General features: G+C 42.3%; 1 protein-coding gene across 3 annotated transcripts in view; it reads right to left on the minus strand.

Annotated features, from left to right (window-relative positions):
• Positions 1 to 22,956, minus strand: part of sox6 (SRY-box transcription factor 6) — a 125,768-nt gene that overhangs the window by 20,538 nt on the left and 82,274 nt on the right. For 2 of the 3 annotated variants that reach the window (XM_030094496.1, XM_030094502.1), the window contains exons 9-11: positions 13,873 to 13,996; positions 10,101 to 10,180; positions 1,251 to 1,400 (exon numbers count right to left, since the gene is read on the minus strand). In XM_030094496.1, coding sequence (XP_029950356.1) covers positions 1,251 to 1,400; positions 10,101 to 10,180; positions 13,873 to 13,996 — 354 coding nt within the window. The remainder of the gene's footprint in view (positions 1 to 1,250; positions 1,401 to 10,100; positions 10,181 to 13,872; positions 13,997 to 22,956) is intronic. The other variant, XM_030094509.1, reaches the window with a different exon arrangement.

Below are 22,956 nucleotides of genomic sequence, written 5' to 3' on the forward strand. Positions count from 1 at the left end.
TGACAGCCTCTATCTATTAATTTTTTTCTGTCTGAATTTATGTAATAAATGTAAAATCACATTACTCACAGATGGACAAACTTCCTCATCGTGTAGTAAATTTTATACATAATAAATGGCAATCATTGTAAATAGAGACAATTTAAACATTTGCAACCCAGCAGAAAAATGTCACTTTGCACAAGCAAAATCACCCTGCGCACAAAGCAGTCTTTTGAATCAGATTAGGGCTCGTGCTGTCATTAACCGTATTTTTCAAAGCCCAAGTGTCTCCTTGTCCAAACATATGGCTCAAGCATAAACTGCCCCAAGGCCTTGTTATTGCTGTGCCAATAACATTTTGTCATGCAGTGAAGCAGAAAAGAGATAAACAAAACTGAAGGCAATCTGATTCTACTGGACTGTGGACAGAGATGGGATAATGCCAGTGTACGGTTGCCATCTATTTATTTATGTGTGATTCTTTTCCAAGTAACATTTGTCAGTACTTGTAGCCTTTTGACTGCAATTACTGTTGTGTTAATATTGGGCTAATGACACGAATCTGTATTGACAAACAGAGATTTCTTCTTGTAAGGAAAGTCATTTAAAGGCAATTTGATGGCAACACCCAGGGTTAGAGGACCTGAACGGTGTGTGTGTTTGAATGTGCGCACAAGTGTGTGAGGAAAAAACTGGAGTTGTTTTTCAATACCGTCTTAAGACATGATTTATGCTCTCCCTCCATTGTAATATTATTAAGCTAAACTGCATCAAATGGTCATATGTTCCTGATTATAGCTTCATTGAGTGGGAATGATGTATGGGGCTTTTCCTCTGCATGGAGGTCCGGTGGAGTCTTGCCATACAGCAGCAGAAACCACTTCCTGCATTTGGTTTGTTTACAAAGCATAGAAAGTTGTCAATCCTACTGTTTTGCTTCACTATGAGCAACAGCTATGCATTGTTTTTTTTTCCCCTCCCATTTTAGCTGCAAAGCAGGATAAATGAATGGTCATGTTGGCTTGGCGCAGCAGTAGTTACAGCAGTTCCGTCCACACAGTTCTGTTTAGAAGAAAGAGCCACGTTAAAGCCCCAGAGATTGATGGCCTGTTGGAGGCTGGGCTCACCACTGGCTGACTATAACATTGAAGTAGTGAATGGTGTAGGTGCTAGTTTATTCAGACAACACCAACTCGGCTAGGCTAGGTCAAGTACCACTCAAGGCCCAGGCTTGTGGGTGGGCTGACTGAAAGAGTTGAGGGCTGTACCTTGACTTGAGTAATGGGGCTGGAGGAACTCTTGTCATTCTTCAGAGACGAGGGAGAAATAGGCCCGCTCGCATTGAGTGGCTGGGGAAGTGGAGGCATCTTGGCTCCTGGAGAGACCTGCATGCTGGCAAGCTGGGCAGCATACAGTTGCTGTAGGGAGGTGGAGAAACCCGCAAGGCGTTAACATCCAAATCCAGCAAACATTCAAAGTTTTATATTCTGTCTTTTCCTCTCCCTAGAACTCATTCTGCCTCTGTGTCTGCCTTGATCTCCCCCTCTCTCTCTTTTACGTCTTTCCTCTCTTTCCATGAGGCTGGCAGAGAACCTCCATCAAAGGTCTTAACTGTATTTCAAAGGCTGAACCCAGAGAGAGACAGCAGTCTTAAAAACCACACAGAGATGGCTTTCATTCAAAATACTTGGAGCCCCTATTTTCCACTCATCACAGAGAAAAGTTTGCCGAGTGGATGCAAGTGTGCTAGCAAAGATCTCTCATTTCTCAAGATCTACACAACTTCCTATTGAAGTTTCTGCTCTGTGATTTGTCTCCTTACTGCCATGTGAGACAGTTCCATTCCACAACCAACCCGTACTTTGATTGCTGTCACAGAATATATTAAACACCAGCATAACCGAGACATTTGTGTACGTTTACTTAATTTATTTGGGGGGGCTTAACTCGGTAAGATTTCCGGGTTTTGGTGACTTTGACACCCTAGAGCATGGTTAAAATAACTCCGCCAATTACAGTAAGTTGCAGATACTACACTTAGTGGTAAAATACTATAATAAGTGGTTTTGAAAATGTTACAAACAAATGACTACTATTTTATAAATGATAATCAAAACCTGAAACAAATATACATTTTAAAATATAATTTTGGTGTTTGTTTTTCTGTGCCTTCAGTGTCCAACAGGCGCACACCACTGCCTCTTTTTTCCATCTCACAACTATATTGATTGTGTACCAGGTAAATGATGCAATTGGGTTGTGTCTCCTACTGCAAATAGCGGGGGTCTCACAAATAGAGCTACTGTCTGAGAAAATGTGTGTCGCCTCAGACCTCACTCCATCGGTCAGATAACTCCCATTTAACTCTCTCCTGGCTCGCTGTCCTCCGACAAGGTGAAGCTCATGCTTTGTTGTGTTTTTTCAGTCAGACGGTCCTGTCAGAGAGCATCCAATTCCTCCTCCGTTGGCCAATCAGGAAACCTCGTCTCATTTCCTGGTTCGACTTGCCACTTACAGATTGCATTTGTGTGGTTGGGGAAAAAGCCACCCAGCCATGCTGTCTTCACCTTTGGCGGTTTAAATTAAGACTAAAGCCAAACAAAGCACTTTATGTCGATGCACATATCTGGACATATAAACACACATGTGGTCCTGTACGAAACTTTATCGCTGCCACACAAGCGGCAGTACAAAAGCTCTATTCTTCCAGGGGACCTGGGGATAACAACAGCACATGGGCAGCGGAAATGACAGACTGATTATGTTCCCACAATGATAGCACTGCCTCCACCTCCTTCACAAACAGCCTTTTGTCTGAAAGAGTCGAACGCAGGAGTGCACCTAACTCTATTTTCTTCTCATCTGAACTCGACTTGGTTAATGTCAGTGGTGTGTGTATGAGAGGGTGAGGTGTGTCGGGGTCGGTGGCGACTCGCAGAGAGAAACAGTGACAGAAAAAGAGTGAAAGAGAGCAAGTCTTCATTTACTGCCTGTCACTCCAGGCTCCACGGAGCGCTCGGCAAAAGAGTCTGTTGGACAGATGTTTGCTAACAGACCTGTTGATAGGAAGCCCGTGACCTTGAATGGGAAGAACTTTATTGTTCCGGAAAAAGAACATAATTAGACTTTGCCTCAAATTGCTCACAGTCAGGATGCCATTGCTGATTAGCAGGTCAGTGCCATGGGGTGAGAAGCAATGGTTACCCTCATGACCAGGAACACTCCAAAAGCCAAAGAACAATAAATACAATCAAGAGGACAGACGGATGAAAGGTGCACTAACCTACCATAAGTGATTCAAGGACAGAAATGAAAGAAGTCACAGTGTAGCGTGTGTGGTCTGGAGGGTTTTCTTTAAGAACTTCACACACTCAGAGAGGTAAATGTGAGGTAAATGGTTGAATCAGAGATTCCTCTATATTAACAGTTTTGTTTTAAGGTAGCGGGGATGTTCAGCTTCTCATGTTGAAAAACAAAAGAACATTACATTTCCAAAGAGACTGTAGGAAATGGGCAAGTGGAAACTAACACGTGCCATATTTTAGTATTTCCTACACTTCCAATAAGATGAGACTGCAGTGACACTAAATGCTCAACAGGTTTACTGTTGTTGTGATTTGAATACTTTTCCTTGTGATGTGGTGTAATTAAAAAGGAAAGCACTCACTTTACTGCTGAGTAAAATTTGCTTTGTCATAAAGTGATTATACTGGGATAATGAATCAGTTGGAAAACATGTCATCTTCCAGAAAAAAATATGTGAAAATAATTGTTAATATTTTAATTAAAGTTACATGGCTTATTAATTCATGAAGGGCTGCAGCATTGTTTGACAACTGGCTGTGTGCAGCTGTTAAAAACAGAGGAGGACACTGTCAGTTTAATGAGCACTGTGGTTTTGGAGGGTTGATGCATTTTGCCAAGGCTGGTCTCCCTAAGCAGAAGACATCTGCCTGCTTCCCTCAGTTGACTCTCTCACACCTAATGGGCCCTTCTTCATTTCTCCGAGCCAGGTGGGGGCAGCAAAAGGTTCATGGTAATGAGGGTCAAGCTGAAAGTCAAACCTCCGGCTCGGGGGTACCGAGGACAGGGTGAAAGCCTCCTTTCGTGAAGCTAAAGACTCTTCTGTTTTCATTTTCTCATCCTTTTTCTCTCTGTGCACTCTTAAAACTTGTTTTGAGGTTATTTCATCTGGGTCCACAGCTCCTTTGACATATATTGTATCTTTGTTTATGAAAAGCATCAGCGCAGCACACTAAGGCACAGCTTGTATGATGACAGAAAATAGCAAAATGAGCATAATAGCTAATGGGATTGCAACGATGGTGTTAAAAGAAAATGGGTAAAAGCAAAATTTATGTTTGCGTATTATGTTTTTTTTTCTTCTTTGCTTTAAGGCAGAGGCAGCTTGATGCCATTTGCCATTATTAAAAGTGCCCCTGTATGACACAATATGCTATGTCTAAACAGTACCCGTTTTTGACTTTGAAATAACACATGTAAATATGAGGACAGACAAAAACAAAGTGTAAAGTCTTTCTTCTGACCCCATCATTCCCCGTAGAGCAGAGCGGATCTCAGCAAGCATAGATTCAAAGTGAGTGCAACACGCCCAAGGTCAGCCTGTTAGCCTCTGGTAATTAAAAACAAGCCCTCTGGAGGCAGCAGAGGTTAAATGGGGAGGTTCAGTTTTCTGCTTGCGACATTAAACCAATATTACACACTCTGCTGATGATGTTGGACATCTGAGAAGTATGATATGCAGTCAAGGTGGCCAGCGTTTGTTTAGTAAAATAGCAACACTGATTGTTTCGCAATAAAATTTAGCAAAAAATGAGAGCAATTGCCTTTTTGTGTGAAGAAAATGCCTGTGATGAAAAACGAATGTGTACATCTTGTTTTTCACAGCATGGCGGTCTCTTCAGGAAAATAAAGTGGCAGATATGTGTCAGCTTTCTTGCTGCCAGCACTAATGCAGCATTTTAGAGTTGCAACTGTGGCTCGCAAAACGACAACAACAGCAAAAAGAACGAGGAGACGGTCCTAAACCCTTTCCATATTTCAACCCCATCGTTTGCAGGTCTTGAGGTAAACATCTACTAAAAGCCCCGCTCTCTCAAACAGACTCTCATCTCTTTGTGTGAAGTGTGTCGGTTTGTCTCTATGTCAATGTCTCATTCACCTCTGCCTGGCCTGGGCACTGAGCACTGGGGTGGATATGAGGGCATTAACTGTGCTTCAGTGCACCGCACCATTTAAAAGGCAGCACAGCGCCAGCCCTGTTTGCCACAAGGCTTGTACAGGCTCATTGCCCAGGGCGACCATGCAGGCTGACCCAGGCTAGGCCCAGATGTCAAGAGTGGAGGAAGGCGTCCTGGTGCACTGTGCCGATGCTTTCCAGTATGGCTCAACATCTGTCTCATCTGCTGGCACCCAACCTGCTGTGCTCCAACCCCCTCCTCCCTACTCATGGTTTTTGCTGTTTCTCTATCTTACAACTATTTTCTTATTTATTTATATATTTAGTTGTGCTCTTCTCTCTCTCTCTCTCTCTCTCTCTCTCTCTCTCTCTCTCTCTCTCTCTCTCTCTCTCTCTCTCTATTTCTCTTTCTTTGCTGCAGACACACAGTCTCACTTCCGTCTTGTGTAAGTGTGGGTGTGGGTACTTCAGGCCCATGGGCCCCAGAGCCAGCCCTCCTATTCACTGCTGCTCACTGCATTATCAACTCTATCTGTCCATCTGTCCCTCTGTTCACCACTGCCTCCATCCAGCTGCTCACCTAGCCGTCCTATTAGCCAGCCTTCCACACACTCTAGCATTGCTGCACTGCTCTGGGTTACCTTCAAAGACCGAGCTCCTTTGCTCATAAACACAGAAACAGCTGCTCTCTACAGTATGTCTGTTCTCTCTTTCCTCCCCTCCTCCTCTTTCCCTCTCTTTCAAAGTCAAAAGTGCTTCACTTGTTAATGATAGAAGCTGTTTCTTCACATCTGTACTACACAGGCATTTACATCCAAACAAAAGATAATGTGTGGTTCGCTGCTCTCCCACTTTCTTCCTATTTGTCCCTGACTGTGTAACACTCTTTCTTATCACTCCAGTCGTCTAAGCCAGTGAGTACTCCTTCAGATCTGCCTGTCTATTTAAGATCGGGTCCGGGTTGTTTCTAAGCATATGGGCTGCTTTTCATCTTTGTGAGCATGAGCTGAGGCTGGGTCCAGGTTTATCGTGGGTCTAGAAAGATGCCACAGCAAATGTGGCATAATGTAATTGCGGTCTTATCTCAAGCAGCTCGACTTCTAGTGTTGTAACGCATGAGGATGTCTCAGGCCTGAACAATTGAGGGGAATAAAAAGGCAAGAGACAGAATGAAAATTATGAAAAACAAGTGTAAATAGGAGAGAAATCGCACAAATTATGCCAGCTACGGTATGTTTTAGGGTTGTAGATGTGATAACTAAAAAAAGAAAAAAAAGATACAGTCGATCCAAAATGGACATTTCAACAAGTAAAAACCAGTGATTTCTATTTTTATGTGATGCTACATAAAGAGAAGCCAGATGTTTAGTTTTAGCCAATAAAGCCTTCTTCTAGCTAAAGGCTTAAACTGAAAAGCCTGTTTCCAATGAAGGAATAGATTTTCCCAAAGGTTGTTCACTGATTGAAATTTATGTTATGTTCATATTCTCCTCAAGCAAACATTTCTTTTTACTTGGCAACTGGTGCGAAGGGACGATCTTCAAGCAGCAAATTAAATGCTATCCCAAATCGAAAATTCTTTTGTGGAATTAGGGAAATTCCTTTCTTGTCTCTTCGCTCAATTGAATATAGTAGGTGTCTGAACAGATTGGGGTACAATCTGAGCACAATTTCCTCCGTTAGGTGAGACGTGTCACTTGTAATCAGTGAAGGACAGGCAGGGATGGAGCCATTGTTTCCTGCTGATCCTGGGCTCATCCTGGCTCTGTGTGGGCACTAATGAAGAGGGGCATGTCGCGCTGGGATAGTTTACCCACCTCCTCTCCTGTGAGTTGCGGACCAGAGCCAATCTGTCAGGAAAACATTGAGTGAAATTGCCCTCTGGTACAGCAATGGCTGGTGACAGCCACTTTCAGACTGCCAGCCGCCAGAGTGATGCTACCACCCTGTATTGACAAGCAAATTACAGTCTCCCAACACTCAAACGCTTCCTGGAAGATTCATTTACATCCATCAGGTCTGAGCCTTTGTTACCTTGTTGGGTTTTCTTCACCAAGAAAGAAAGGGCGGGGAATGAGGGGGGTGGATCCCGGACTGTTATGACAGAGGAGATTGTGAAACAGCCGCGTAGCCAACATTAAGAGTGACGGAGCGGCCGGGCCGTCTAGCTGGATGGCTGATCACATTACCCCTGCAGCATTGTGGGAATTAATTCTACCAATAAGATAATTTTTAAAGGTTCATATATTGCACAATCTAAACTGAGTAAATTGGTGAAAATTATACCTTGCCATGCAGCTGACAGGAAGAGATATTTTAATTGAGGCGGGCCGCCCAGTCAGCCATATGTGTGTGGGATTTTGTCTCCACGATTGTGTGCACGGGCATAAAGAAGATAAACACTGGCTTTTTGGAGGTGAAAACTGGAACATTTTGGGACAAGTCAAAGGGTTAATGAAGAATTATGCTTGACGATGCATAAAATGTCAACTCTGCAATGCAGTGAGGAACAAATGTGTGCAATATTGGCCTTTTAAAAAACAGTATTTTAGTTTTCTAATGTATTTTCTTTCTAAAAAAAGACTACTTGGTCCATTTTTGTGTAATGAATCATCGTTTTGCAGAGAATCCTTTTTTTCATAAGGATAATTGGAATAAAATATTGAATTCTTTGCTTAAGACATATTAATCACCTTTTCACTGTTAGAATATTTTTGTTGTCTATGTGATGATTTGTTTCGATTGGTACACTTCATAATATTTTAATGAAGAAGAGGACGGCCGGGATTCATGGGCTATTATTGCTCCAAAAGAGAGGAAACAACTTTAAGCTCATTCCATGTCTGTGGGTTAATATGGTGTTTTTAATCATAGCAGGCAGCCAGTGCTTTGTAGAGGAAGTGGTGGCAGTCACATGGTTTGTTGATCTCAGCTATGCAGAAAAGGGCATGTTTGACTTGCCTTACTGTTTTAAGGGGAATCTCTACGCAGGGTAAATAGCAGCCAGCAGGCGGAATATGTGACAGGCCGACAGACTTCAATTAATGGAAAATGCCTCCTCCTCCTTTTTTTTTTTTTTTTTAACTGTGTTCTATAAAGGTCAGCCAAGTCATGGTCTTGGAGGCACTGTTTTTGCCCATTCCCAGGGTTAGATACATAATCAGAATTAATGACTGTAGACCCATCTCCCCTTCTCACCCCAACCTTCAGATATATGACTGTCTCATCTGACCTCATACACCCCTATAAATAGACTGAGCATGCCTGTCTGAACTGACACTCCTTTTCAACCAACTTCACTGCCATACACAAAGTGAGCAACGCGCCACCTCTTCAGAAACCCAGACAGAAATCCATCCTCCATCTTCTTCTCTTACAGACGCATATCTTCAAATGTGAGCAGACTCATTTAACACCTTAGGTGCCTCTGATCGCTGCTCTCATGGCTGTATAATGACGCACAGCACTTCAGAGACAGCTGCATGCATTGTTAGGACTTGCCAAGGCTCGTTAGCACTGACAGCGTTAGCCTCCGAAGGACAAATGCCACATATATCAGTGTGCAAAGTTCCTCTTTCAGTCTTAACCTCTCGTTTTTCTTCTTTTCATACTAGTTAGTGCTTTAAACATTCACATGTGGCATTTAGGAAAAACACTTTTCTTTTTGCTGTTGTTGAAAAAGCACGACGACCACTTCACCATTTTTTTTTTTTTTTTCAATTTTCTGTTTTCCTTCTGTTTTTAGTCATTTTTACTTTTGGGTTGGATTGTCAGAGAGGCACCAAAGCCACTTAAATGCAATGGTTGATTCCTGTTAATGTTGGTGGAATTTACATTGAAAAAAATATATTTTAAGTTGCAAGGTGGTCCCTATTAGAAAGTTGGGTGGGAGGCTGGTGGTGCTGGAACCGACTGTGTGGGTGCTTTGAAACATGTTTACAGTCTTTCCAATATTTCAACATACCAACTTACACGGACAGGCCATCTATGTAAATTTAACAAAATGTGCAAGATCAATAGATTGTTCAAGTATAAATCTGTGGGATAGATAGACTGCAACCATGGCTTGCTAATTTGTATTGGTAAAATGTGCAGTGGGATCAACTGATTTTTGCACAAATAATGGATCCATTACATATGTAGTGCAATAGGTAGATCCTACAAATCGCCCTAAAGTGCTTAACATCTGTGTTGCAGTAGAAAATAAACTACAGAGCCCTAAATCACCGAGCACAGTTGCTGAAAAGTCGAGCTACCCCATAGCACCAGCAAAAAAAAACAAAACAAAAAAAAATACTCTCTGTCACTATAAATGCAACAATTTGAAGGATGAAATGCAGATAATTATCTACATTAAACGTTATGGCCTGAAGTGAAGCATGACCTGAGTTCATCTCTTTGAAAAGTTGTGTCAGAACAATCCTGAAGGAGCCGGAGGGCTAACAGCTTATCTTACTGTTGCTGCGGCTCAAACAGCTACGTGACTTCACTCTGCGTTTGTATGTCATTTGTTTCTATTTTATCATGGCACATACATTCAACTTATATTTATGCTCAGCAAATGTTTTCTTCACAACAGAGGTTTAGTTTTTGTTTTTTTCCTTGATTGAAACAATAATAAAGAGGTAAAGAATTCTCTACTAAATTCACGGGTTTGTGATGAAGGCAGCCCAAGTGATTCTTATTCTCTCTAATAACTATTATCTTCCTCGCTCCTCTGTTTGGCAGAGCTGCTGCAGATAAATCCTCTATAAAAAGGGATAAATTACATATGTAAGGTGAGAAGCGTGAGTGAGCTGGGGGCCTGGAGGATTATTTAGTGTGCAGTTCATTACTTAGTGTACAGCTGCTTAGCCATCCTTTCTGCCGTGAGCTTGGCCGGCGTCCCTAGCATTCTTTGTCATAGTACTGTACATACCTGGAGCTGGAGGGGGCTGAGTCCTGACGCTGCCGCAGCTGCCATTGTGGATGGAATGAACTGTACCGGGTAGTTATCACCTGTCAGAGCGGGAGAGAGAGGAAACAATGCGTGCAGGTTCAGACAATGAGCAGACCCACAGAAACCAGGCAAGTGCCAACATGGATTCTGGGCCCTCCGCTACTTTTGCCACAGCAATGTGGCACATTGCACGGAGCCCTCGGCTTCAAGCCCAAACATCTGCATTAACAAAAGGGGCTGAGGTGGTTTGACTGGATGAGGATTACTGAGGAACGTTTCACACGTTACCTGTTTACTCCACCTGTGCTCCACTCATCCTACATAAAACCACAACACTTATCTACTCTGTATTTGTACAAGTTAGAGCTTCTTTTAAGATTTAATTGTGTGTGAATGGGTGTGTTTGTATTCTGATTAAATGTTAAATATCCCCCTTGGTATTCAGCTAGTGATTATGTAAAAAGACCAGCATGTTCTCTCAGGCAGTTCATACAGCTGTAGACTTGTCTGGCTATTGTTCAACGCAACATTGTTTGTTTCTGAGTGATAGCTTTGGCAGCGCAATGAGAGCACTTGTATGCAAACTGGTTAGAACAAGTGTGTAGTCACAATAACAAGAGTACAAAAAAAACACACACATTCTTATCTCATATTTCACTGTGATCCAGCACAGAAGAATTGGTCTCTAAATAGCCGGCTATTCATTTTTATTCGCCGCCGTTGGCCCGCCATCAGCACGTTTGTCAGACAGGAATATAAAAACGGCTGCAGTGTGAGTGATATCCGTGGGGGTGCACAAGCTTTTACACACCCAACCTAGTGTATTGAGACGGACAGAACATCCCCGGTGAGACCGCGCAGTGCTGCATGAGGCATGTGTCTGAAGGGAGGGGAGGTGGGGGCCGGAGCGGGAGCGGGGAGGGGTAGTTGGCCTCCGCTCAGACCCCACTTCTGCCTGTCACTTCTCCTCACAAACATATGGAGCCATTAAGCAACAGACAAGGTAAATGTACAGTATATACCGGTACCTTCTCTTTCACTTTGCCTTCGTCCGCTTGCCTCGCTTTGCAATCTTGTACAGCGCAGCACAATGTGATACGGGCCATGGAAATTCAATCCCCATTTAGGAGCAAATAAAATCACACAGCACAAGTGGTTTCAAATAGTGCTACGTTGGATGTACACTGTGGTTATTTCTACACCTCCCGTTTTTGGTATCCCTTTCTCCATCTCTCCTTCGCGCGGTGCCATCTGTGACGTATGATTTGGGGATAATAAATGGCTGGATGTCTTTAGATGTCATGTGAAACCTGGGAGGGTCATGTGCTAAATGTGCATCTACAGTGGGGTTCTCACACTCCAAGGTCTAGGTCTTGGGTGCACCCAGTCTGTGTGGAGGCAGTAGTCTCCAGCAGAATGGGAGCCGTGCCAGGTTAGCGTCACCATAGCCGAAGAGAAATTCGATTTAAGTTTTTTTTTTTTTTTAAATAGGCACGACTGGCCTGAACTCTGAATGCTGAGGAAGGTTGTTCAGGTGACGCCACGGTCACAAACGCTTATATTTCCCTGCTCATGTGACGGCATGAAATATAAGTCATAGATCTGCTGAAGGCTGACAGAGTATCCGAGACCTTTCTCAGGGCAGACGAAATGAAGATGAATTAAGTATATGATGGCAACCCTCAAACTTGATCATTGCTTCTGACAGGCTATTTAATTATCTAAGATGTTCACAATACAACAGGATTACTTTAAATATGTAGGTTTTGAGTTTTCTAACTTTCATTGTTTAATGTGTTTGCAGTGTGAAAATGTCACAATATCAGGCAACAGTTTGAATGTGACAACTAATAAGCCAAAACATTATGAGGGAACTCTCAGCAGGATATCTATAAAAGGGACTGGAAGAGAAGCCGAAAGACTATGATCATGCTGCAGGTCCATTAGAGCCACCTCTTTTAATCTTTCCATATCTCCACAAATAGACTGGGAAGTCCAACGTGCGTCTGTTTGTTGTAAAGATGAGTTGGTATTTCTATGACTGTGCTTGTCTACCATGCAGCACTGGGCCATTGAGCACAACCAGCAGATGAGGTGATGGCTTACCACCATGCTGCCAGAATGACTGTGTTGCCACGTTTGCACCCCGGGGTTGGGGGTCATAAACAGTGGTCCCTGGGAGCTGTCTCATAATGATAACATCAGATTAGTGTGCCTAAGTCTTAGCAGTGAATGCTTGGCCACTCACTCCATGGAGAACTCACACAGCAGCATCCTGTACACACTGCAGGTGGTGATGATAACATTGTACTCTCTGGCTGTATTGCATATATTGTGCTGGACGTGGAGGAATAATGAAAGCTTTGAAAATGCCTCCGCTGGCTGCAACAGTCGTTTTCAAACCCCCTTTTGCGATTTCTTCACGAACTCATGAATTATGCAGGAGTCATACAAATGGTGACCCCTGACCATAATTCCATAATAGCTCCTGTTATTTGAACTAAAACATTTTCCGTGTCAAACCTATTGCAAAAAGCACACTGGTGAAAGACTTGCCCTCAGGCACTTTGTTTAAGCTGTCATGGCTCCGTAATTCCAAAATAGCTGACTTTCTTTTTCATCCTGTGGTTTTATACTTAATTCATTAACTGCACTACCACACCTTTTAATGTTCGGTTGCAAACCTGCTGACTTCTCAGTGTTTCTTTTTTCTGTTTTCACTAGTCTATCTTGTTTTGGTACTGATTTATAATGGACAAAAACTTTTCTTTTTCTAGTTCCGCAAACACTTTTTTTTCTACTTTAACTGGGAGGTTTTTTTATCAGCACAACACTTTTACTCTATTTGCCAGTGGGAGAGTAAAACTTGATAGCACTTTTTCTTAAGTGAACAATTTCAAATTAATGTAATAAAAAAGAAATAATACACACATGTAAGGATTGTTTGGGCCCGGTTCCAGGCAAGCCAGGAGAGCTTAGACTGGAAGGCAGGGGAGCAATTAAGGCCATGGATGTTTTCATTACATTTAGTACGATTACAGTGGCACATCTATAATTTTCTACAGGATGTGGGGTGAAAAAATAAAAAAAGGACGTGGGGTGTGCAAAGTTACAGCTTCGGCGGGGCATCAGTCAACATGTTTCAACAATGTTTCAGAAAGCATTTTGTTTTCTCATCGTGAAGATGGTGGAGTTTTGTTTTCACTCGATCCCTAAGACAAAAGAGAGAGAGTGGGGCATGCTGGTACACGCTCTGAAAACAGTTATATGGGCAGCCAAGCCTGTTCTTACGTCATTCACAAACCATTAACTTCAGAATTGACTGTTGATTACTTCATTTAAAAATCACAAAGCATAACTGTGTAAAGCTAATTTTAAAAAAAGTAACTTTTGGTGTATCTGACAGGGACGTGACGTTTTAAAGGCCGGTTTATGTCCTGAGTTTCGTTCTGTCACAGTGGAAACTTGAAAAGGGATTCAAGGCCCCTGAAAGACACTTTCATGTTCAACGATGTGTTTACATTCCTCGGCTTCTCTACCCATGTCTATTGTTCCACTCAAGTTTGAACATTCCCTGGCCTTGGTGTCAAATCCAAGTCCAGACAGAGCAGAGCATGCCACCTGCAAACAGTGTTAACTGTTTCTGTTAAATTGATGCATAAATAGTTTAAGAGTTAACATATTTGTGGACTAATAACAACTGTGGGGGAAATGGAGGAAGTGAGAAAAAAGGCAACAGTTGCAACCATACCTGGCTTGTAAGACATTCCCGGAGGAAAGAGAAAGCCTTGCTGGGCGGCAGCTGCTGCTGCTAGAGTGCGTTGGTCGTGTGGAAAAATGGGGATCATGAGCGGAGGCATGTGACCCTGGACCTGCTGAACAGATAGGGAGCAGAGATCAGAGAGAGGCCTAAGCACAGTCATGGCACACAGAAACACAGAGCCACTCAGGGGTAGTCCAGATCACAGGTCCTCCTAACGCGTGCTGACAGGGGGCTCTGCGGCGGTGACGGCCCTCGTGTGCTCGCACAATACCTGGCCAATCTACGCCTGTTCTTAATCCAAACCACAATTTCACCTCAGCACATCAAAGACCCTGCATACGCACATTGTTCCAGCGTCAGTTAGAGGAAGTGACATGCGAGACAGAGGGCAGGGAAGCACAGTGGGGCTGTTGGGCTTCTGTGGGGCACGGTACATGTTGAAAGGAGCTTTCGCTGTGACCTTGGCTGTTGCAGGAGATACAACATGTCGGCCAGGGGGTTGGTGAACGTATTACAAACGTGCGAGAGCACTGATCAGCATGTGCGTGCACACTCACCTCAAGGAAGATCAACTACCCACATAATCTGGAAAGATCACTTATTTAGATGATAAAAGCCCAAAGACAATCCAGTAATTTACTGCAACTGTTTCCAGCAGAGGAAAAATAGCAGGCAGTTGAAAAGTGCTTGCTGCGCGCTATATTTCATTTTAATGTCATTCTCTGTCTGTGTTCCACTCACATATTAACCTTCACCATTTAGCCTGTTGCTGGCTTGCCTACTGGGAATATCAACACAAACTCCCTGCGCTTGTGCGTCAAGGGTGGGTGAGTAGCTTATGTCTCAAAAGTGGCGTGTGGGGGTTTGCACACATGTTGCCAGTCCAATTTTACTGTCATTCTCCGCTTCCTGAAACCCTATGATAGGGAGCAGCTCGGCTACCATGGGCCTGCGAGGGTTAATCTAGCGCCGAGCCAGATCACCTCAGGGGAACCTGCCTGGAAAATGGGTTAATAAAGGTCATCTCCCAAAATAAACACTTTACAGAATGTTTCTCCATTCATCCCTCCTAAAATCAACTCGCAATAAAACGGGTCTGGGTGCAATTACTGCTGCTGCATTGGGGCATGAAATCAACCTGTCCTGTGTTCTGGCTGAGGTCTGCTAGGATCTCCTCTTTTTTCAGCCTGTGCTGCTCCCCCTGTAGACCCCACACAGGAGCAGTTGCCCCCAGTTTCTCTTGCAGCCAGCAAGATAAACCTATTTAAGCCAACTTTTATTGATCTGTCCAGAGGTGCAAAGCTAGACTAAAAACTAAATAAATGGAACCATTTTATGTCCACTGAGCTTTTACGGAAGTGCAAGAGCAGAAAGTGCAATACAGAAGAATAGAAAAGTGTGTAATTCTGTAAAGTAATTCTGTAAAATATGCTGCTGCTGAAGAAAAATAAATGGCCAAGGAGACTGCGACAAATGTCCTTAAATAAAACATTGCTTTATGGGGAACTGTGTTCCAAGTTTCCAGGCTGAATGGATGAAAGATGGAGCTTGGCCTTGCATGTATGGAACATATGGAAAAACACAATAATTAATGTCACAACATGAGGTAGGGCCAGTGACGGGCGGGGGGACACTGGGGAACGCGCTGTATTTGGACTGTTTAAACAGATGAACTCTGTTGCTGGATGTTCAGTAGTCACAGTGCAGAAAAACATTCCCTCAAGTCTCAGTGCCTTCAAGAGTGTAATAAATGTGTTAAATAGTAGTTCATATATTCTAATGAATTATCTAGCGTGCAGAAGCAGGAGAAGCAAAGTCAAGTTTTTTGCTTAGCAAATATATTAAAGATATTTCTAGAACTAGGGTTTGTTTTAGGAATTTGCGTTTCACATCATTCTCCTATACCAAGACAGAAAATGCTGTGCAAGCAACTTTAAAGAATATATGCTTCATGCTACGGACAGCCGTAAAAGCAAATCATTCATTTTTGAAACTAAATTTTTTTTTTTTAAAATGCTTAATTTCTTTTGAATTAAAAAGGAGAAATTGTGATTTCATTGACATTAATTCGGCTGTACAACCATTAAAAAATATACTGTGTGTACTAAAAAGCACAAACACGAGGCATCTGATACACATAGATGTATTTATCTTTTGTAACACTGAGTGATAAACTCTAAATTACATGATTTAATCTGGGATATCAGCTTTTATTACCGTTATTTTAAAATATGGAGCAGAATAGACAATGCTCATTGAGGCAAGACAGAGCAAAAATGTGCATTGAAGAGGAAATAAGTGCATCGCGTTTGAATGGCTGTGATCTGCTGTAATGAGCTGCGTGCATTAAAGTTTAATTTACAGCAGCTAATGTCAGAGAAAGGAAAATGAAATTCTGAGGGGCTTCAAGGTGGCAACAAATAGTAGAGGTTAGCTGAGCTGTCAATTAACAGCTTGCACTGTGGCTGCGTCCTTTTTTCTCATCTGAAAAAATAAAGAATAGCGGTATGAAAACCAGAAAGTATATTTGAAATACGGCTTACATCGGGAGAAAGTGTGTACAGATGTGCGGGCTCCACTCCTCTGTAACTAAACCCAAACCCAAACCCCCCCTTTAAGAGTTACCCTCAAGTTCATCTATGTATGGGCTGAGTGCCCAGGATATTTCTATTGCCAAGACGATCTTCAGGAGTCGGAGAATGAAGTGGAGCAGATGTGAGTGGGGCACTCGGGCAGCGTCCTCCCTTCTCATCGTAAATACAGCGGCATTGTTGTGCTGGCACTGCTCTTCCTTTGTCTTTGCACTGCTAAGTACTGGATAATGTCATTTCACACCATCTGCCCCCAGACTTCATTAAAGATACATGAATGGGCTATCTTATGAGGAACAGGTGCTATTGTTTGTCCCTCAAGACCCAGCACTAAGGATCTGACTCGGAATACTTGAAGAGGAGCATCTGTAGTGATCAGTCAGACAGACTTGGCTGAGGCCCCCGTCTCTGCCAGCGCGCGCTCCAACAGAGGTTTCCGGGGGAACTCAGCCGCCTTGCAACATGTATCATCAATTCAGATGACCTGATGAAGTCTGTAGCAGGCCAGCACGCAATCTGTTTCCCTCGCAAGGAGATGCTGGGATTTAATAAAGTGATCCAACTTGCAGATCTACTGTGAGTGAGATACCATACACATACCATATTGGCATGGAAGGGCTCCTGCTGTTTCGCAAGAAAAATTAAGGAGAAGCAATGAGGCACTCAGTTATTTTAAGATTTGGCAATTTCATGTCAGTCACTCGAGCAAGAAATCCTTAACATGAGTGAGGTCAGGAAAGCAGGTACAACAGCACAATGATACAGAGCAGAAGCCGAGCTGGGGTCAGACTACAGAGCCAGATGGCTCAGATGTCTGATGTGGAAATACACAAGGTGTAAAAGATAAGGTGGACTTGAAAGAGCTTCCTTTATTTCTCCCAGCACTTACAACACATTTATTACACACACACACACACACACACACACACACACACACACACACACACACACACACACACACACACACACACACACACACACACACACACACACAAAGGCCTAAATTCAATCCAGTTTTAAGCTAAATGTATTTTTTAATCATACCTCTGTATTATTAAATTGTTGTTGTTAAATTATTGTTGAATGCAAATTTCTCTTCCAATATTTTAAAGGAAAATATATATTTTATTTGCAATGACACTTGTGTGATAAAAAATGTTTTTTTTTTCTTCTGTTGTTGTTTTATACTCAAGGAAGCCTACACCTACAACTCTCACAAGGAGCTCCAAAACACTCAGTGCAAATGGAGATGTACAGCGCATTACAGCACTCACTTGGGATCCTGTCAACACCCATGCTCCTCACTGTCTGTTATAGCCTCCACACAGCGCCCAGGAGGCCTGAAGACCCCCCACTGTATTTTCCTCTGAATCCTTTTACACTTTCATGCACAGATCCACACTCATGTTTACTACTCGCTCCAGATCACAATGCTCTTCGCGAAGGGAGACTGTTAGAGGTTTAGTTTTTACTGCTAGTATCAGACAGCTTTCCCAAGATAAAATTGAAAAAAAGAAGGGCCAAAAACAGACAAAGATCAGCCTCTTTGTCACCATGGCTCATGGTTATTAACTTGAAAGGACCTGTGAGATCCTGGGTCTTCAATTCTGATTAATTACTACTTGACACCTTTTAACACACCTCTCACGCAGATCCTTATCGTGCATATAATCTGCATTCATTTGCCAAGAGGGGACTGGTAGAAAGTAAAACCACTTCAAGTATTTTATGAAAATATGAACAATGAGACAGAATCTGCAAAACGGTTGACTGTTAACTGTTTGACGATAATACACATCTCTCCAGTTAGGAAAAGATCACAGTCACCAGCAATCACTGACTCTAATTTTATTAAAATTACTTCAACACTTTGGTAGCTGTCAGATCCGAAGCCTTCACTAATCTTTTTCACGTATTCAGTACGAAGGGTTCTGTACTTTCACCCAAAGAGGAGAGACTCCAGCAGTTTGCTGTAAGAACTGATGGTTCACACTTTGTTTCCCCCTTTTCCCCGCTGGGTCGCACAGCAAATGGCTGTGAGCAGAAATCACCTTTTCTGATCCATTTGAAGGGGGAGAACTCTTGAACTAGCTGGCAAGTCTGGCTACGTCCCAACAGCAGCACACACAGTAAAACTGACACAAGGCAGCAGGATACGTTAAACACCCGCCACTGTGTACACAGCCCGCTGGGTGTACACTGAACTGAAGCCTAACCAGGAGGAAAATCACTCAGTGGAAGCACTTCTGCTGGATCCACAGTGTTGCTTCAGGATTTTCCCCCCAATGAAACAATTAGTGGTTCTCTGTCCACATATTGCTCACTTTCTGCGGCGTATTGGACAGTTACATCACATGGCAGACACACACATTGATCCAACAGCAATGTGCTGGTGTTTGGATTTGTCTGTAACTAATGGTAATCAGACAAATAGATCAATAGATATGAGCTAGACTTTGATGTCCAGACTTCTGGTTTTGAATGACGGTCTTCATTTTTGCCACCCACTCCACTGAAGCACATTATTCTTGCTTTTCTGCTCCTGAAATTAGAACGGGGAGCGTAAATACACTGGGGGGCTTCAGATCACAAACAAAGGGCTCTTGTCCTCATCAAGCCTTTGACCTTTTCTGCTCACATCCTTCCTGCTTGCGAGAATCCCAAACAGCACCCTTTTGCAATCAGCTCAAAAACTCAGCACTATATGGTGCGTTTCATATATTCAGTGATTTCCTTGCTTGTGCACAATACTGCTTAAAGTGGGCACTTTTTGCCTGAGCTTGAGTGTGATTGCACTCATCAACAATATCTGTGTATGTGTTTTACACCGAAAGCCATTTGGGATAAAAAAAAAAAAGCAGCGAATCCAGACACTTGAGTGAGGCCATGCCGTCCAGAGGGAATAACCAGCGACTTCTGCTTTCACTAATTCCTTACACAGTACAACAAGCCTTCTTGGAAAACAGCCATTCCAATATGTCTATATTAAGTCAACGGGAGCTTGAAAGCAGGGTAGTCCAACCCTCTGACCCGCCTAACACACTCCACCCCAAATCCCTCCGGTCTAACTCTCCTCCACCTCTCGTCTCCTCTCCACTCCCTTGGAATCCTGGAGACAGCGGCACGCTGCTGTTTGTTTGCTTCAGTGCACGGCCTGGCACTTATAGGATTTCTACACACTGTTTAAATGTAATGCAGTTGCAGAATGATGCAAAAGTGATAAAATAGGCATACAAAAATATGATAAAAATATTTCTCAAAGTATACAATTAAAACAAACAAAAAAAAATCCTGAGGATTGTGTTTTGACATAATCTTTTAAAGGATATTTTTTTAAATAAGCCTTTTTGATTTGTAGCATTCATGGTTTCTGTTATAAAGCTTTCAGTTGTGAATATACTCAAAACAGAAATTAACTTCATGCTGTTACAGTGGATCCGTTAAAAGATGTCCGTACACTGTCGCAGTCCATCATTACATCCTTCCAAATGATATTTTTTAAAGTAATAAATTATGTGTAAAATTTGTAAAAAATATATATATTATCTGATATTGAGCAGACGGAAGGTTAAATTAAAGTTTGTGGCAAAGTGGTGAAATCCACGGGGACTCCTTCAAACAGCATGCGCAATAACGAGAATGAAGAGAGCAGACATAAACACACCCAGAAGTGGGTCTGGGGCCGGTATCATTATCGTATTGTATATACATCCTCGCCGTATAGAAATGGGACTAAATGAATTGCCTCTGACCCTCATTGCAGAGAGGCAAGTGAAATACTAAAGAACATTGGACACGGGCTGCTCAGATAGCCTGCAACATCCATACAATGTGAACAGGGTGGGGGAGTGAGAAATAGAGGGATTTCAGTAACAGAAGCTTACAAACTGCTAAGGTTTAAAATGTCACACCTTCTGCACTTTGCAGTGTTTAGTTATTTGAACAGTATTTGCAATAATAATTACTACTAATAAAATTAAAATATTTTCTAAAATTATAGCCTTTGAATTCTGAGGGAAAACCCTTTACTCTATTTAAAGCAAATGGGGGGAAAATATTTTGTTGAACTCTCCTAATTTGCGTGATGGATTGTCCGCACTGTGGCTGGGTTTCCCCCTCCGCTCTGTTCTTTTCACAGACCGAGGGTCTGTCTTCACTGTTACCGCCCAGCTGCTCGGGCCGTGCAACACAACAGAGCCCTGTCTGTTGTTCAGCAGCGAGCCGGCCTGTCAGGAGGGGAGACTTTGTTAGATGCACAAGTGGACTGAGAGTCTGAAACATGCAAAGATACCATCACAGTTATAGGCGAGAACAACCACAGCAATTTACAATGGTCTCAACATCAGGTGTAAAACTTTAACATGATTTTAAATCATAAGTGTTTGTTTTCAGGTGGAAAAATAATATATTTAATTTCAGGGGAATGTTTGAAATATGAAAAAAAAAAAAAAAGTATTTTAAGGGAAAGAAAGTACGGTTCTCCTCCCCCTCAAAAAGAAAAAAAAAGAGAAAAGAAAATAAATGTGCAGAACTGCATAGCTCATTTATTGTGTTTGGTTGGGGAATGCATGGGCTCTCTTCTGCCCTAAAAACAAAAAGCTCCTTTTTGCATTAGCCATGGGCTGAATGCTTTGCTTTGCCACCCCAGCCCTAAGAAAACACGCGCCCCTTTCTTGCTGCCGGCTGCCTGTACACAGTAGAGTCTATTAATGCAGCTCCTTCTCCCGGTGAGTGTGCCCACTGCCGAGGACGGCGGCCGCGCAAAGCCAACGCAAAGACAAAACAGTTTGCACAACATTAGCAGAGAAAACACAGTCCATGCAGCGGAGGAAAAGAAACTAAGTCAACATCACAGTGGAGGATGTGTTCCCTCTTAACTGATATTTTTCCTTTTGGGGCTCGGGGTACAATGGGTGTTAAGAGTAGCTGCTTTTTCTTCATCTTGCGCTCCAAACAGGTGCTTTATTGTAAACGTTCAAGCCTAATGATGAAATGATCCAGTCATTATGCGTGTATATAAAGGATAGATGTTCAGCTATCAGGATTATTTAGCACTTTGATTCTTTTAAAAAGGCAAATTCACGTTCACGTACGCCAGATAATCGTCTGTCTCTTGTCAATTATTCTTGTCACTTTCAGTAGCTGATAGAGGATCTGCAAGCTTGTGTCATAAATTATCTTGTCCCACGTCTGTCTCGAAAACCTCTCAGGTGACTAATTTAGAGTAGACCCTCAGGTGTGATTTCACACATTACAGCCGTTCATGGGCCACATTCATACCGAGCCTCTTAATTATCGTTGCTTAAACTGCTGAGGTGTCTGAATACAAAGACCAATTACTCAAATGCATGACTTTTTCATGTAATTTACAGCAATAATTGATCTGCGTTTATCTACATACCTTGTTTAAATTGAGCTAACCCGTTGAAATGCATCTGTTCATTTGTTTTTTTATTACTCCAAACATTTACTCATCTATTGTATTGAAGTGAAGTGACACAGTTGTGTCACTTCGCTGTCTGCTGCTCTAAGTTTGTCAAGTAAAGAAATTGTACATTTCAGCCTGAAACATGAGGCAAGCCCATTCACAAGTTCAGTCATTCTGCCTTTTTTTCCTTCTCACAATAATTACAACTACTGTGAAGATTTTTTTTTTCAACTAAGTAATATAACTGCAGATTTTTGTAAATGACCTATAGGAATAGATACAGGAAAACAAAATGAAATAAATAAAATGTAATGGCTTTCTGTTTTATTGAACAACTGAAAAGAATAACAAAATTCGGAGATGATGTTATAGTTACACTTTCTGTTTTTTTATTTTCATTTATAGCTTTGGAGTTGTTGTCTTCTGCATTATTGTTCTCACAGGATAAACTGATAGAGGTAAAATGCATTTTTGCAGAGTTAAATTGTTTATTTTTGTCATTGTTGTTTTTTTTTTTGTTTTTTTTTTTTATCTCACCCCCCTTGCATTGGGTTGTGTTGGCCTTTAGTGTGGGGGACCAGGGTTTGATTTCTGGCAGGTTAGGTGTGAAAGCAAGCCAAGTTGCAATGCCTTGACCTCTGTAAAATGGTACAAGTGAACAGACACCTACGTGTTGTTCATAAAACCATAACACCCACCGAGGTTCCGGTTGAGAAACATTGCTCTCATGCGACAAACCCCCCCAGAACACTGACTCTTTTCTGCAGCATTTGCTTTTCCTATTCATAAACCCAGAGTTTGATTTAACAGACAAATTGTAAAACATATCTACTTCCTGAGCGCTGCGCTCCATTTGCAGACCGTCTCTGGCATTGCTGAGGTTGTGTCTATTACACCTTTTTGTGCATCATTAAGTTTTAACAGGGCCGTGATGGCTTCATTGTTTAAATTGCACGTGACTTTGTTTAACGTCAGCATTTCTTCTGCTTGCTGACACGGAGTCACATTTCATAACTAATTAAATTGATCCCTCCCACCCCGCCGATACAGTCC

This window comes from Salarias fasciatus, chromosome 1 (assembly GCF_902148845.1).
Source record: "Salarias fasciatus chromosome 1, fSalaFa1.1, whole genome shotgun sequence".
Taxonomy (NCBI): domain Eukaryota; kingdom Metazoa; phylum Chordata; class Actinopteri; order Blenniiformes; family Blenniidae; genus Salarias; species Salarias fasciatus.